We start from the raw sequence: 17,517 nt of genomic DNA, 5'->3' as shown, positions 1-17,517 counted from the left end.
AGGTGGTAGCTTAGATTTCCTGCATTGTTTCCTGTTGAACAAATGGGCTAAAAATCTGAGAGCGGGATGGCTATTGTTACAAGATCTGTGTTCAGCGTGCAGTTCCTGGTGTTCTCTGGATGCATGTCATTTTCCCCGTGCTGCAGCTTGATAGTTTCTCACAGCAAAAGGTGATGGGTTATGGAGTTCGGTGGAGGTGATCTGGGCTGACCAAACAATTTGCAAACTGGCAAAGTTCTGAGGAAGAAGGGTTGTGATTTCAGCAGATGCTATGACAAATAAAAAATAGACTCTGCTAGCCTCTTTCGTGACTGAAGTCTAGGTTACTCACGCTTCTTTTTATGCTGAAGTTTGCTTGTATGTTTTGTTATTGATGCTAGAGTTTCTTATCTTGCCATTACTGCTTTTGCGGTCAGATCAACATGTAAATTTTGGGTGGATGTGGGAGTAGAAGTAGAGAGATGCCTTGGTACCAGAATGCTCTCCGTGGACAGGGACTGCTTCATGGCAGCCTACTCTGCCCCTCCCCAGCGCTGCTGCCTCTGACAGAGAGGAAGCAAGAGGGGTGGAAATGGGAGTAGTTGAGAAGATTAACCAGTAAACCTATGCTTATTGATTAATCATGTAGTTGATTACTCGTTTACATCCCTCGTTTACATGAGCCCTTTTATCTGTTTTCCCCAGCTTGAGTCCTTCTGCCTTGTCCCTTCCAACCTGTCCCTGTTACAGTTCCGGTCCCGTCTCTTCCCTACCCTTGATTCTCTTCTGTCCCATTCATCTCACTGGATCCCACTCTCCTCTCCTGAGGCTTCTCATGCCTGTCTCCTGGCCCTCTCTAGCTAAGTCCTAATTTCCCACAACTCCCAGTCTTGCCCTCTCCTCTCATCTAACCCCAGCATCCTTGTCCTGCCAAACCCAGTTCTCTTCTTGCACCCCAGCTCCTTGTGAGATCTGTTTCCCTCCCTGCTGTGTCCTCTTCCTGGTTCGTGGTCCCAGCCTTCCCTCGCCATCTGCCAGGCTCATTGTGACAATGTAATCCTTTCCCTCTTTATCCTCCTCCTCCCTCCACAATCCTGAGCTAGCTCTTGTTTCCTCTGCATTTGAGTCAGATGGCTTGGTGCCAGTAGAAGGATCATTAAGAACTTAGGAGAGGCAGGTGCCCTACTCTCAGTTTTGGTGCTTGGCCAGGAGCAGGTGGGAGCAGCTGTTACAGGGAAGATCCTTTTGAGATGCCGAAGCCCTGGGCTGGAGCCTGCTCTGTGGGGATGTGTGCATGTTTTGGGTCAGCACTAGGTGCTGAGAGAGGCATGCATGGTGCTGTCTCGCTAGGTCAAAGGGGATGCTGCATGTACGTTTGGTAGGCACTAGGGCAGTTTGAGGCTCGAGTGAGAATGTTCTCTTCAGTGAAATTTTAGTTAGCTCTTTAGCTTTTGTACATATCTGAAAAATCAGTTTGTGCATCTTCAATAAAGCTCAGATTAAGTCACTTTTGGGTGAATTTTCATGGGAGCCACAGAAACCATATACTAGACACAAAGGCTACCCCTAAACCAAATTTCAAGTCTGCTCCTGAACTTGGAGCATTTTAAAAAAAAAAAGTCACTAGAATTTAACAAGGACAAAATATCGTACCCTAGCTTTGTTGTTGGAAATAGCTGGACAGTTTTAGCTGAAATTTTCCAAATGTCAGAGCAGACACCCAGCATGGAAAACTTCAGCCTAACTGATTAAATGTTGGAAAAGTTCTAAGCAATGGAAAGTAGAATAATTGAAGATTATGGTTGGAAGAGACCTCAGGAGGTTACCTAAACAAATACCTTGCTCAAAGCAGGACCAATCCCAGCTAAGTCATTCCTGCAAGAATTTTGTGAAGCCTGGCCTAAAAACCTCTAAGAATGGAAATTCCACCACCTCCTTAGACAACCCATTCCAGTACTTCACCCCCTTCCTAGTGAAATAGTTTTTTCCTAATTCCTAGACCTCCACAACTGCAATTTGAGACTATTGCTGTTTGTTCTATCATCTACCACCACTGAGAACAGCCTGGCTCCATCTTCTTTGAATTCCCCTTCAGGTAGTTGAAGGCTGCTGTCAAATCCCCCCTCACTCCTCTGCAGACTAAATAAATCCGTTCTCTCAATCTCTCCTCCTAAGTCATGTGACTCAGCCCCCTATTTATTTTTTTTTTACCCTCTGCTGAAAGTTCTCCAATTTCTCCATACTGTTTCTGGCGGGGGCGGGGGCGGGGGGGGGGGACCAAAACTGGACAGAGTACACCAGGTGTGGCCTCACTAGCGCTGAATGGAGAGGAAAAATCACTTCCTTTAATCTGCTGGTAGTGTTCCTACTAGTGTATCCCAATATGCTGTTAGCCTTCTTGTTTTTATATGAATCTTATAAGGGAAATTTCTGGAAACCCTAGATTTGGCATATGTCATTTTTTTTACCCTTCACATTTTGAAATTTTTTGAACTTTCTTACAGTGCTTGTATGAGTTTCTCTATAAACACTAATAGGCTTCTAAAGTTATTTAAGAATCTAGAGCCAAGGAATAATTTCAGCATATATTATTATAAGTATTAATTGTTGTATCAGAAAATCCAAACACACGAATGTTACGTGCCATGGTATTTTACAGTAGCTGAAGTGTATTTTAATAAAATATTTTCAGAGAGAAAATTGTGCACACACCCACCCACCCGGGAGGGCTTGTAAGCACTTTGGAGGACAGCATTAGAATTAAAACTTACTGAGCCAAAAATGAACAAGATTAAATTCAGTAAAGTCAAGTGCAAAGTACTTCTTAAGAAGGAAAAATCAAATGCACAAATGCAAAATGGAATATCTGGAAAGGTGGTCGCACTGTTGAAAAGGATATAAGGTGATAGTAGATCACAAATTCAGTGAGTCAGACCCTGGATACCAGTTTAACTCAAGCTCGGTCCATAAATACCTGCAGAGTCTAGGGACCCTGTGCCCAAACCCTGTGTTACTGTAATCGCAGTGTAGATCCACGGAGGGTTAGAATTGCACCCAGGTACAAGTGCAGGCTTAGGTTACAAACTCTAAGTGCAGTTGTGCACTGGAATGAGCTTCCAGGTGAGGTTGTGGGACCCTGTATTCGAGGCTTAAGAACAGATTGGACAAACACCTGTCAGCGATGGTGTATATAAGGGGTGGGGAACCTCAGGGCCAGGAGCCAGATGTGGAATTTTCAGCAGTTACACGTTCATACTTGGGGGACAAGCAGGAACTGCTGGGCAGAAGCTGGTACTCACAGGGAACCGGCTTTTAAGCCAGCTCCCCATTTTTACTGGCACCTGCGGAGCTGTCTGCTTTCCCTCCATCCTCCTGCTACTACTTCTGATACAGTGTGAGAGTGGGGCATGTGGCTTAAAAGCCAGCCCCTACAAGCACTTGCTCCTGCCTGCTCCCCTAATACAGAGGCAGCAGGGTCGAGGACTGCGTGTAATGTAACCACAAAGATTAACTGATGAGCCCAAGCTCCTCAGTTAACCATTTTCACATTTATACTTTCACATCCCTAGTTAGGATTTCTAAACATAAGCAAAAGCGACGAGGAGTCCTGTGGCACCTTATAGACTAACTGAAGTGTAGGAGCATAAGCTTTCGTGGGCAAAGACCCACTTCGTCAGATGCATGCATCTGACGAAGTGGGTCTTAGCCCACGAAAGCTTATGCTCCTACACTTCAGTTAGTCTATAAGGTGCCACAGGACTCCTCGTCGCTTTTGCAGATTCAGACTAACACGGCTACCCCTCTGATACTAAACATAAGCAGTGCTTTGCTTGGGTTAGCCCTACGGGATAAAGGGTGTGCTTATTATAGAAGTATTTGTACCTTTTGAAATCTGACTGTAACTAATTTGTGTTTGTGTGATTACCTGCTTTAGCCTTCTAGATAATTCTCATGTCTATTTTTTAGTTAAGAAACTACTCGGGGCAGTGCTTCCTGGTTGCTACGCTTGCCAGCCCCCCTCACTGGAGATACGCAGCCTCAGCTCTCCTCCCACCCCACCTGGGTGCCAGGCCCCCCCAAGGGCAGGAGGAGGCACAGCGGCAGAGGGAGGGGCTGTGGGATACTAGAGTGACATGATTACATCACTCTGTTGTTCCACAGGAAACGTTTATATATAATATATGGGGGGGGGGGAGGGTGAGAGAGAAAGAGAGAGATTAGTTAGCTATTGTTTGCAGGGCTAGCTATTGTTTACAAGTGTTATTGTCTTGGATTGGAAATCTGAATGGGGTAAATTCCGTGTTGTTTGTGACTGAGTAGCCTGAATATTGATGTGATTTTCGGAGTGACTGTGATGGTGTGTGGCACCTCCTGCTGGTGCTCCTGGGGATTAGCTCTGTTCACCAGTGCACCCTCTTCTGGTGGTGCCTTGCTGCTGTTACTGCTTCTGCTCCTGGACCCAAGTCACTCCCTTGACAGCAGCCTCCTTATGAGACGTTCTCCATGGCGCTCCACTTCTGGGGGACAGTATTGCAGTCCCTCAGTCCAGCCACTTCCCTCCGTGGCAGAGTGTGTTTATGGGGAAGTCAGGCCTTCCCAATGCTCCAAGTCCCAGCCCAGGGACCCTGTAGATGGCTACTGCTTGTGGTACCCACTTTGGTATCCATGGATTACTTCCCTGCAGCCCCCAGGCCCTATTTGCTCTTTCCACTGGCCCTCGGCCTGCAAATCTTTTAGCTCCACAGCTCTCTGCCTGCAATACTGCTCTGTCAGGCTTGCTGTCTACTGCCTTCAAGGCAGTCAAGTCTTTTTCCTCAAGCTCTAGGGAGTGATTGCAGCTGCTCTTCCCTGCAGTTCTTTTTATATGGGCCTGTTCAGCCCTGAATGGCTGACCCTATAAGCCCTTCTATGATTGGCTGCCTCCTGTGCAGCTTCCTTAGGGCTCCATTAACCCTGAGAGCCCAGTGTGGGGGCAGGCTCCTTCATGGTGACCGTCTAACAAAGTCCAGCTTTCCTTGGGGACAAGATAGCAAGTGTGGAAGATTGGGACACTTCTTTGGGTGGAAGAGCCGGGGGGGAGGGTGGAAAACGTGTGTATATAAGACCTTGATAATGGGACATCAAGACTGGAGTGTGCAAGGAAATTGTATCTTATTCCAGTGTTTCTCAACCTTATTTATTTATTTATTTATTTTATTTAATAAAGTAATCCTTTTAAAAAGAAAAAGTACCCCCAGTCCTCCCACTCTAACCCAATGCCCTGCTCCTCCCCCAAAGCCAGGCACCGGATGTATGGTAACCCTGCTTTTGAAGTGCCCACTCCTGCCACCCCGCCCTGCCCTGCAACTTGTCTGCAGGGAGCAAGTGGCCTGCCAGCGCCGGGCTCACTGAGTAGGGCTGTGCTGTCCCACCTCAGCCTGGTGCCCTTCTAGTGTGGTGCCCAGGGGCAATTGCCCCCACTTGGTACACTACAGATGTGGAGGGGGGAGCCTTTGGAGCAAAGCTTATTGAGATGCTTCACCGCCTTTCAGCGCCTCTTCACAGCGCCATGGGGAAAGGGCAATGGACTTGCGTTGTACTGAGCTGCTGGTGGGGGTAATGCGCGTCTCCAGGTTCAGCCGCCCTCCCCACTAGAGCATGCTGGGGAGGCTGTCGGAGAGGAAACGAACTAGGAGGTGTGGCCGTGGAAGTGATTTTTTTTTTTTCTTTTCCTTCTCTCTGCCAAACCCTCCCTCCAACTTGGAACTGCCCTAGGTCTCACCAGAGCCGCAGCCACACGCTTTTCCCGGCAGCTCTGGGGCACATGTGCAGAGCGGCTGTTAATGTCCAGGCCTGCGGCTCCAAGAATTCAATTTGACAGGCACGTGCCGCTGCCCCTCCTTGATCCCCTTTGGAGGGCAATTCCCAGACATTATTTTGCTAAATTTCACTTCTGTTGATGCCCCCCCCCCCACTTTTCTTGCATACCCCTAAGGGTACACGTGCCACCGGTTGGGAAACACTGTCTTATTCCTTGGTAAGACTTTATATGGTGCTTTAGGAATTGACACCTGTTACTGGGTCGTTGAAATCTAATTGCCTAACATATAATCATTTTGTGGATTTTGCACTGCTTCTTTGATGGTCTACCCTGAGATTGGCACTTAGGGCTTTAACCACTCTACACAGCTTCTTTGAAGGATACATGTGATTAAATGTTGATATTATTGTCAGTGTTTTTTAACATTCTTATTTCATCTGGCTATCAGAAATTTATAACACTGCAACAAAATAAGGAATATTTTATTACTATCTCGCATAAATATATGATCAGCATCTATGTTGCGGTCCTGTGATTTTTATAAAAAATATAAGTATAAACTTCAGAGGGGCAACAGAATTAGTCTGTAACACGAAAAAGCTTAAAAAATAACAAATAGTCTAGTAGCATCTTAAAGACTAACAAAACATGTAGGTGGTATCATGAACTTCCTTGGGTGCAACCCATCTGAAGAAGTGGACTTCTACATGTTTCGTGTGTCTTTAAGGTGCTACTAGACTATTTGTTGTTTTTTAAGTTATAACCATAAACCACAAGTCCAGGCCTGATTTCTTTCCCCTCCCCTCCCATTGTGCTATAGTAATATCAAATAATGTACCATATTCTTATGCTTTATTTTGACATGGTTTTTCATCTCCTGGAAAATGTCTGCAATTTTTGGTACTTCAGACTGAATATGACTACATTTCCAGATACTGCCAGAATTCTGTTATATAATATTCTGATTTCCTTCCAGATTTATTTTTTGGGCATAAGTGCATTCCGCTTGGGTTCCACATAAGGAGTGTTATGGATGAATGAGCATAGAACATTCCAGCTGGTGCAACAATGTTATTTATGCAGAGTGATTGCATGAAAGAGTGCACTGGACTTTTGGAAAGAACTAATTGCATCAAAAGAGATACATATAAACATTGAATTGAAAAGCTTCTTTGAGATTTTATATACCTTCACTTGTGCTTTTCACATGAACAATCAAGGATAGTATTGGTCACCTCGTTGATCATTAGCGTAAGCTGTGACTAAAAAAATAAAAATAGAAGCTTTCAGTTCTTTTATAAGCATCTACAGCACTTCAGCAATAATATAAATCTCTTATAATTATTGAAATACTATGATATGGTTATAACCCATATGAGGATGCAGTTGTTCCTTGTTTTAAAAAATGCTACAAGCATTACATAGTATGTATGGGTCCCAAACCACTGCAACTTACAATAGTGTTACTACAGCATGTTTGATCGTGACTGAAAAACACCCATCTTTTTGTATTGCACAAGAAATTCCTGTTTTTAATTTTTGAGGCATCTTTGTTTATTTAATTCAATATTGTCAGCTGCAATGCATTGTTAAGCTTTGTTTTTTGTATCTGTTTTGATCTAAGGAGGTGGAAGTATTAGTGCTACAAAAAAAAAGCTGGAACTTGCCATTAAACTCAGTTTTCAGATTAACTGTTGAAATGTAAACACAAAGGAATTACATGACAATCAGAAAAAATAACTCTGAAGCAGCCAGAGCGCAGCAGAAAAAAATAGTAGCTTTCCTCTCCCACAATAATACAGAATTTGGGGTGTATTTTGTGAACTGAGCTGCAAGAACTTTTGCTATTTGAGTAGAGGTGGTGGTGTGGGAGGAAAGCATTTTAAACTTAAATCACGTGCTTTGCCTATTAACGACATGTGTAGAGGCATGAGCATTATAAAATTGCACATAATCGGACAGTGTGTGGTCTAGGGATGTAAGCGACTAGTCTCTTCTCCCCTCCCCCACTTGCTGCTCCTATCAGATAGGCAGCAAGGGGAAGAGCAGGAGCCCGTGCTCGGGCAAGCTGACTTAAAAGCTGATGACTCCCAGCACCGTATCCACGGGGCGCAGGGGAGGCAGAGGCACAGTGGGCACTTTCCTGCTCAGTCCCGGCTTGAGTCTGCTCCTGGAGCTACCTCCATTGCAGCTCTGCAGCGCAGCCCTTATCAACTAATTGTATAGTCGATACAAACTGTATCAACTATGCGATTAGCTAGGTAACCAAAATTTAACATCTTTAGTTTGGTCTATGTCAAGTGTAGAGCACCTAGGCAAATGTTTCAGTCACCCTCTAAGCTATGTAATCAAAATACATCTTTTTATCATGTAGTCCCCTGTGCTAAAGTATGTTAGGGACACAGAATACATGGACTAGAGCTCCACATCTCGCCTGTGCTATGAAGTGTCCACATTCTGAAAGGAAAACAGAAGTTAATGAGCCCTGAACATACATTGGGAGTGTAACAGATGGAATAATTGGAGCTAAACCTTCATTGCATCCAGTAGATGATGCCCATTTTCCTTCCAAGAATAAGTAAAGCTACAGTTTTTACACTGTGCCTTCAATTTGGCAGAGTACACAGACTCTGTAGCTATCTCTACACAGGAAAGGTTTGCCGACAAAATTGCTGTTGACATGCAAAAGTGGCCAAAACTGAAAACTCATCAAGCCTGTTTTTCTGCCACCGATTGTCACCATATCATGGCCACATTGTTAGCTCCCTTGTGGACAAAAAGAACAAAGCAATGTGGCTAAGCATCCACAGTGCCTGGTGTTACCTTTGGTCACTAAGTACTGTGGTGGGAAAGCGCAGTGTAGTGCTGGGCATTTGGGGAATGTGAAAAACATCCCATCAGCCACCTCTTTGCTTCCCAGCCCTCCAAGGGTTTCCAGCTTACTTTCCCACCACTTGAATGACATTTCTTGCTACTTACTCCAGCATCTGCTGCAAGAAATCATGGATGTGCTTAGGACATCACGTGTTGCAGCAAAAGTACTAGTGATATTGGAAGCATCGCTTGGGTAGCTTGCACCATCTATATTTTGCTGTAAAGCCGCATTTTCTGTTTCAGGGCCACACTTCAGATCCTCTATTTTGCAAAATGCTCCTGAAGTGTAAATTTCAAAATGATTTGCCTCGTACATTTGGGTTGCGCTTGGTTAAATGACATATTAGTATCATCTCTGTACTGACATGTAGCATGGTCTGTCCCTTTTCTGTTCAATGGCACAAGTTCTCAACTCGTTGGACAGAGACAGACACAACTGTATTTTCCCATAGGGAAATACATTCTGATGTATTTAGGTGGCTGTGTGAGGGTGTTTTACTTAAATGCTTATATGCCTCTTAGTTTTGCCTGTGGAGTTGCATTCTCCAGCAACCCATTCTTGCTCTCTCCTCCCACCCAGTTTGCTACCTTTTCAAGTTATCGCTGCAGTGCTTAATAGAGACATTTTGAAGATGGATCCCTAGGCCATGTTGTACATACGAAAACATCATGTGGATAGTTTATTTGGGAAGAGGTAAAGTGATGTGGAATAAATGGTATACTTTTAATAATACTGTTTTCACTCTACTCATCTATCCTTACAGAGTGTTGGTATTTTATTTCAGTATTCCAATTTATTTTCATTATTTTGTGGCACTGGCAATATGCTGTGCTAATATATATATTTTGTAGTTCCTTTCTGATATTTTTTTCCACAAGTTCTGCAGCATTTTGACACTAAGTAAAAATCCAGACAAAGAATGGTTCTATTGCTACTGCATGTTTGTTCAGCTGGAAAGTTATGTTTTCATTCCTCCTATTTGTAACATGCTTGTTAATGGTCATTGATCAGCACATGAAAGGCATGAGGAATGGAAATGCAATTACCAAGCTAGAAGACAAATAGACAGTAGCAACAGGTTCCTTCAGCAACCAGTTAGCTGTCAAAAGATAGAGGTAAAGAGTGAAATAAAATTCTAGGATGATGAGAGGTTTGCCAAATAAAACGATTGACTTTTGAATTAAATAAGAAAATTCAAAATTGTGCAAGTTAATGAAAAGTCATGCTGTTCCAGCTCATTTCCGCTCCTGTTCTTGTAGAACAGGACAGTTTGTATGCTGCTGTATAGTAGTGCAGAGGTTGAATGGAAAGTCAAATAGCAAATCTCTCTTAACATCTAGTTCACTGGGCTTGACCTGCCTTAAACCCAAACAACACATTTTAACTTCTACAGGGGATTATGCGGGCAAGAAAGTTCTGGCAGAGTGAGTTTTTAAAGCAGGGGTGGGGAAACCCTTTTTTGCGTCAGGGAGGGGGGCGCTGACCAACGGAAAAATCAGTTGGGGGCCACACAAGAAGCAGGAAAAAAAACCCTTCACTGTGTCCCTCAACTGAGAAGGAGAAAGACACTCCCCACATTCCTCTTGAACACCAGAGCCAAGGGGGCCCAGCTAGTAGAATTTGGGCACTCCAGCCCCTAGCGGTATAGCAGGGGGGCTGGAGCACCAGCACGGGTGCCCCAATTCTGGGGGGTGTGTCTGAGCCTCGGGCCAGATTCAGGCAAGCCCCGGGCGTGAGGTTCCCCACCCCGCTTTAAAGTGATATGGCAAGGTCCTCTCCTTGGTCTTCACACCTATTCCCAGGATCCACTGTAAAAGATTTGGCTATGACATGGTGCTTTTTCAGATTCAATGTTACAGTTCTAATGCTACAGCAACCCGATTCCCACCATTCTTGACCACCTTACCGCAACACATCCACATTTTAGAGCAGCTTTTTCTGTCAACAGTCTAGCTCATAAGAACATAGATTTCTTTAAATGTTCAAAACTTTGCTTTCTCTGTTTGTGTCCCATATATCCTGTTTCCAGAGTGGGCCTCTAGAAGACAGTGAAAGTTGCAACGTGTGCAGTGCTTCAATATAGGGGGTAAGAGGTACATTCCTAAAAGTCTTCTGGACCCCTGAAGCTGGTTCATTTGTCCTAAAACATGAAGTTTGAGTATTCCTCTTTGTATCACCAATTTAGCTTGTGGAATATTACATCAAATGTTAATAGTCTGGCAATTCACCAGTGTAAATGTGTTATGTTGCCCTTCAACAGTTATCTTTAGTATTGAGTTTTCTCTTTTTCTGTTTTCTTTATCCTACTTCCTCTATCAGATTTAAGAAACGTGTTTTTTGAAACATGGGTGAAACGGAGCAGAGACCGACAGCCGGATCCAGATTAGGAGCTCAGGAAAATGCTGGGATCAGTACATTGGAACATGGACAGAAACTGCCTGCGACCCCTCCAGGGAAACTTATCTCCATCAAAATCCAGATGCTGGATGATACCCAGGAAGTTTTTGATGTTCCGGTAAGAGTTTGAAAATGAAATGACTATTCAGTGATTTTTTTTTTTAAAGTATTTTGTGAATTGAATCTCTTAATACTGACTTTGTGATTCCTTGATGTCTAATTGATTTTATGTGGTATTGAAACAATTGATCCCATACCACTTTTATTTGTATGGCTGTACAGCAGAATAACATTAAACAACATAGCAGATAGCTGTTGTTACTCTCCATAGTTATTTCTGTTTGAATAGTTACTCTCCATAGCTATTTCTGTTTGAATAGTTGCAAAAACAGTTGAAAGCAGTAATATTTTAAAATGTCATGATAGTGATTTCTTCGATATTCTAAACTAGTATTTTCATAAGTACTGTTTGATAGTGCTGAGTATATTGCTCTTTGTTCACCTAAACTATGGCTCTCTAGTGATTCTCTGCCCCCCCCCCTTTTATATTTTAGTAGTGGTGACTTATAGATGTATCAGATTTTTCATGAATTAAATTACTACTACAAATAATAAAATGTTAAAAAAAAAATACGTTCGGGTACAAGATAAAGGCCCAGAGAAATCCTAATTTCAGTTTCTATTCCATGCATTAATTTTTACAGTTTTATCTAAGTTGTTTTTGCTAACTGAGGAAGTATGAGTGTGTGTGAAGTATTCATAGATTTGTTTTGAAGACCAACCATCCTTTACATGTGACCCAAAATAACACAGAAATTTAACATAACTCTGATCAGTGATATTTCACAGACCAGTGAAGATTTGTGAGCTTGTAGCTTTTAATAGATAATGATCTTGAATATTACTTTTGTGATAAAGGAAGCATGCCAGAATGTATGTAGTTTTTCCAGGGTACTATGGTTCAGTGAGTATGATTCAGGAGATTTTTGGTTCTGTTCTCGTCTGTCATTGTGATGCTCTGTGGCCTTGGGCAACTTCCCTAACACCTTTGGCTCAGTTTCCCAGGTATAAAATGGTAATTGATTAATTTCATGAAATGCGCTGAGATTTCTGTATCAAGCACTATAAAACTGCTATGATCTAGTTAATAAAATAATTATTCCCGATTTAGAGATGTGGGAAAATAGACCAAGAAAGTTTCATGATTCACTCAGAGACACGCTGTTGAAAACCTCATATCCTTTAGGTTTTGTTCCATTTTGTTCTGTTTTAGGCGATTGCTAAACTAGGTTTTTGAAGTATTTTAGTTTCCGTACTACTTAATTTTGACAAGCTCTCTGACATCACTATTTATGAACTGATATGCTAAATAAAATAAACTATAGGTTGAACATCTCTAGTCTGGCATCCTCAGTTAATGATCTTGAATAAGTGAGGTGCCAAACCAGAGACTTTGCAGAGCCATGGGAGATCAGTATTGTCTAGCAGCATTACCAACACTGTCATTCCTTGCTGGGCTCTTGGAAGACATTTAGGGGTAAATCAGAGCTAAATAACAGCACAGAACACTGAGAGCCAGGACTGGTGGCTGTAAACAAAGATTATGGGACAGTGAGAAACTCGGCCACACCCATAAGTGGATGTCTAGCTAACAAAAATCATGCTAGACCACAGATGTTGCTGGAAGAGAGAGTGCGCCAGGTTAGAGAGGTTTAATCTGACTAATCTTAGAAAATGTGCTTTTAACTCATTTTATGTGCAGTTTAGGATATTTATCAAATATCTGACATGGGCAATGTAGTTAATATTTTTCAAATCTCCACCCAAGTCCAGAGGTGGTATTATGGTTTGAAATCCTTGGAGTTAGTTAAATGAATAATTTTTCCCCCCATTAAGTGTAGCGCAAGCTTCCCCATCGTTCTAGAAATCCATTCTTGTGCCTGACAGTATTTCTGACATACAGAACAAAGACATGGATTGTGAGAAATCATACCCTGTATTTGTGTTGCACGTAAGCACTCACTAAGAATTATCCTGTGCTAGAAATGTAGCCCTGTTAGTCTGGTGTAGCTGAAACAAAAAACAGGACTATGTAGCACTTTAAAGACTAACAAGATGGTTTATTAGGTGATGAGCTTTTGTGGGCCAGACCCACTTCCTCAGATCAAATAGTGGAAGAAAATTGTCACAACCATACATACCAAATTATCCTGAATTATCCTGAGATCAAACTCCTCTCAGAGGACATTTCAGAGTTGAACATGGGTAACAGCCTAATGCAATAAGCAATTACAACTCACAGCTTTCCCTCCAGTGATTTTAGAAAGCAGGTATTTTTTCCAATTGCTGTATCAGAAGACATGTAGTTAGGAAGCATAGACCAGTCTGCACTCTTTACCCTTCACTGATATTTGGGAAAGCTAGGTCCATACAACTTTCTATGCAGATTACAAAATCTCAGATCCCAGCATTTACAGAGGGCAGCTTGTGGGATCTGCCTGAGTGGATTCAGAGCCTCAAATATCTGTTTTGAAGCAGAGTCTTTATTTGTAAGGTGTTTGGAGGAGGTGGCAAAGATGGTGGTGGCCTTTTTTTTTTTTTTGTCCTTTAAAAGAATTTTATACAACACTAGTGCTGTAAAATCAACCACAACTCCTTTGTAAACAGTGCTTTCATTCTCCTCCCCTGCTTTGAGGATATGTTAATTTTTCAGTCCCCATCCACATATGTGCCAATCTTTTTTACTATTTCAAATAGATTTTAGACTCCCCTCTATATAACTTACAACAGCAATTCTCAAACTTTTTGGGCTCCAGAGCCCTTTCATGTGTAAAAATTTATGTAGAGCTCTAGGGATCCACTGATTATATGTGTTGTACTTATCGATGTTTCCAGTTTGTCAACATCGCGGAGCCCCTGGAGATGGGACGCCGCAGAGCACAGTTTGAGAAACACTGATTTACAACATTTACAGTACATTTTAACTTGGTAAACAACATCCATTATATGTTTCCCTTTATGATGATAAAAATATTAATACCTCTAGATTGGAATGCTTTCTCCAGCTTGGAAACTAGGGATATTATTGTGCAGAGAACTACACGATTAATCGATAAGCCTAAGGCTTATTGGTTAATCTTGTTGACTACACACATTTCCCCCTCCCCTTACTGCTGGTTCCCCCCAGCACCAGCTCCCCGATGCCACCTGTCCTGCGCTACTGCCTCTATGAGAGGCAGTAGCTTTGGGGGAGAGGAGTTGCCTCTGTCTGTGGCAGGCCCGAGCTCCCCGCGAACAGAGACTGTTCCACACCCCACTGACAGAGGCTGTTCTGCAGCAGCAGCCTCTGTCTGTGGGGGGTCTGAGCTTTCCACCAACAGATGCTGCTGCATGGCAGGGGCTGCTGCTGCTACAGAGCAGCCTCTGTCCCTGGGGAGCTTTTTTTTACTCTGACTTGTGTCTACAGCTTCTTCAAAATGTAAGATTTTATTCAGAGTTCTGAACACTTTGGAATTACAAACAACCTCCAATCCTGAAGTGCTCATAACTCTCAGGTTCTGATGTAGAGGCACATTACACTTTTGGCAAAAAGCAAAATACAGATGTACGAAATGGTTCATATTTGAGATTTTAAAAAGCTATCCAGAATTCTGAAATAATCCATCAGTTTGTGCAAATAAAATAGCATAAAGGAGAAGCGCAGAAAAAGACCTTACATCAGGCCTGGGCAAAATACATCCCACAGACTGGATCTGGCCCGCCAAGCCACCAGACCCAGCATGCAAAGGCAGCGGGGAGCCCCAGGCAGGCTCCCCAGCTTGCCCTGCAGCCATGCATTCTGTGCAGAAATGCAGCTGCAGGACTCCATTTCTGTTTTGAAACTGGGGAAGGGGAAGTTTTAGGAGCCGCTCCACTCCCAGCACATTCCCATTGGCCGGTTTCTGGCAGAATCAGCCAATGGGAGCTGCTTGTTAGAATAACAGCCAGCTAAGAAGAATCACGCCCCCTCTCCTGGGCTCAGTTATTCATGAAGCACATCTCCAAGCAAGCAGGCAGTCTGGCTGGGAAACATTTTAAGCTCTGCAGGCAGGGCAGTTTGGCAGCTGACAAGTAAGTCTCTTGGCCACAGCCTGCTTCTGGCACCCCAGCCCTTCCCTGCACCAACTCTCTGCTCCCCCTCCCACTCAGCATACCCAAACCCTCTGTCCCACTCTTACACCCATATCCCCTCCCAGGTTTGGCACCCCAATCTCCTGCCCCAGATCACAATCCCCTCCTACCGTAGGTCACATACCAAACCCCTGCACTCTAGTCCCTTGTCCTAGGTCACAACCGCCTGCTTCATCCCAGCTCCTTCCCAGACTCAAGTCTCCCTCCTGCACCCCAGTCCCTTACCCCAAGCACCCCTCTGCACCCAACCTGCATCCCAGGCCCCACGTCTCCGTTAATATCATGGAAGAATATCTTGGAGTGGCCTCCCCATCAAAAAGTATTGGCTCACCCCTGCCTTACATTCTAGTTGCTGTTAACAGTCACTATTTCATTCCAGAGAGTTTGAGAGAATGGTATTTGCTTACTAAAAATCTCAGTAAAACTTGAAAAGATAAGGGTGGGTCCTTAACATGAAACCAAAATTGGAGTTACTACTGCACAGAGTTGGCATGGTGGCATATTAGTAAAAGGATTTCTGGGAAAAAAAATAGGCACAATGTCTTTCAAAACAGTTTATTTAATTGTTACTGTGACTACCTACAACAAGTTTTAAAAGAACTTTGATAGCTTTCTTCCTGTACTTCCACCTAATATATATAATCATATAACTAAATTTTAAAAAATGGCATCTGTATTTTCAGAATTGTTTTTATTTGGGGAAAATACAAATTAAAGACATTTTCCACCATTTGAAATTGTTTGATACAAAGCATCTGGAAATTTGGTGGTTACTTGTTACAGTTCAGTTTGCTGATACTATACTTCTGCACCTTTTTAAAAAATGTCAAATTGTTGGCACAGAAGTGCTAATTTCAGTGAGAATTGACAGTGCTCATCACCTCTCAAAAATAGGCCATCGAGTTTTCAATTAATGAATTTCTCCATGTGTTCACTGCTTGCAGCTGTTAGGAGCTTGTTCTACAGGCAGCTTGTGTGTGAGCACTACAATAGAAATTGGTTTTCTTTTGCTACATTGCTTTTGTGTTTTCCTTCTGAGTTAGAATAGCTTCCAATTTGGGTATACAGGCAGTCCCCGGGTTACGTACAAGATAGGGACTGTAGGTTTGTTCTTAAGTTGAATTTGTATGTAAGTCAGAACTGGTACATATTATAGGGGAAACTCTAGCCAAACATTTCTCCAGAGCTCAGTTTTATTCTCCCACACCTCACTTACCTCAGTTTTTTATTCTCAAGCTGAGGTGTCTGCTGAGAAAAGCCGCTCTGCGTCTCCCTAGTTTGCTGGGGGGCGAGGGGGGGCGCTAGCTTCACGTCTCCCTGGTCTGCTGGGGGGAAGCAGCTAGTACGGGGTTGCCTCACCCCGTTTGTAAGTAGGGATCCGATGTAAGTCGGATCCATGTAACCCGGGGACTGCCTGTATTAGATTGTTGTAAAAATGTGGTATTTTGTTCAATTAGGTATTGTCGCCGCCACCACCATCTGATCTCAGACCTTCTTTTCTCCAGTCTGTTTCAAATGTTTGTCTGATTTAGGATTAGATGGTTGACTGCTGAATTTGTTCTTTTGTGGAAAACAAAGTTTAGGTGACTGAGAGAGCTGTCTCATAGTTAGGGGACAACTGAGATCTACTGGACTGAGCATGAACTTGAGAAATAAGAGATTTTGGTTCTGTTCCCTTCTCAGCCTCTGGCCTGTTGTATTGTGGGGAATATTATGTATCTCCTTGATATCTTAATTATTTCTTCTGTAAAATGGGAATAATGATTTCTCCTCTCATTTAAAATACTTTGTCTGGATGAAAAGCACTGAATAAAGACACATTATTGGCCTTCTCTACTGCAAGTAGACCCATGTTATACTTTTAAAAAAGGCTCATGAAATTCAGCCTGCCAACTACGAGTCATATACAGAAATGCCAGACAGGACTGCAGTGCACTGATGCAGCTTTGTGGGCAGGCTTGCATGCCCCCTTGTGCTATCATTTGCTATCAGGTGCTTGCAGTCATGGATTCACTGGATCTGGTTTATTCCTCAGCCTATAACCAGTTCCTTAGGAGTGACTCCTTTAGTGTGCTGTGCCGCAAGGGCCCACAGATTTCCATAGGGGCAGGCCCATGACTTCCAGGCCTCTGAAACTGGGCCTTCTGGCACCAGTGTAGGTCTCCTCTCATGCTTGATCCCTGTCTTTCTCTGGCTCCCTGCAGCAAATCCAGCCAACCCAGACTCCTGTGGGAGACCTGTACTGTATTTCTTCAGGATGCTATATGTCAGTGAGAATGTGAAGTGACACTAGGCA

The 17,517-nt window shown here is 43.2% G+C and overlaps 1 protein-coding gene across 8 annotated transcripts in view; it reads left to right on the top strand.

Annotated features, from left to right (window-relative positions):
- The window catches only part of FARP1 (FERM, ARH/RhoGEF and pleckstrin domain protein 1), a 307,710-nt gene that overhangs the window by 27,311 nt on the left and 262,882 nt on the right, over positions 1-17,517 (top strand). For all 8 annotated transcript variants that reach the window (XM_075918778.1, XM_075918777.1, XM_075918776.1 and 5 more), the window contains exon 2: positions 10,974-11,169. In XM_075918778.1, the coding sequence (XP_075774893.1) occupies positions 10,999-11,169 (171 nt within the window). In that variant the 5' untranslated portion in view covers positions 10,974-10,998. The remainder of the gene's footprint in view (positions 1-10,973; positions 11,170-17,517) is intronic.

Source organism: Pelodiscus sinensis, chromosome 1 (assembly GCF_049634645.1).
Source record: "Pelodiscus sinensis isolate JC-2024 chromosome 1, ASM4963464v1, whole genome shotgun sequence".
Lineage (NCBI taxonomy): Eukaryota > Metazoa > Chordata > Testudines > Trionychidae > Pelodiscus > Pelodiscus sinensis.
This window is presented reverse-complemented; position numbering and strand designations above follow the sequence as displayed.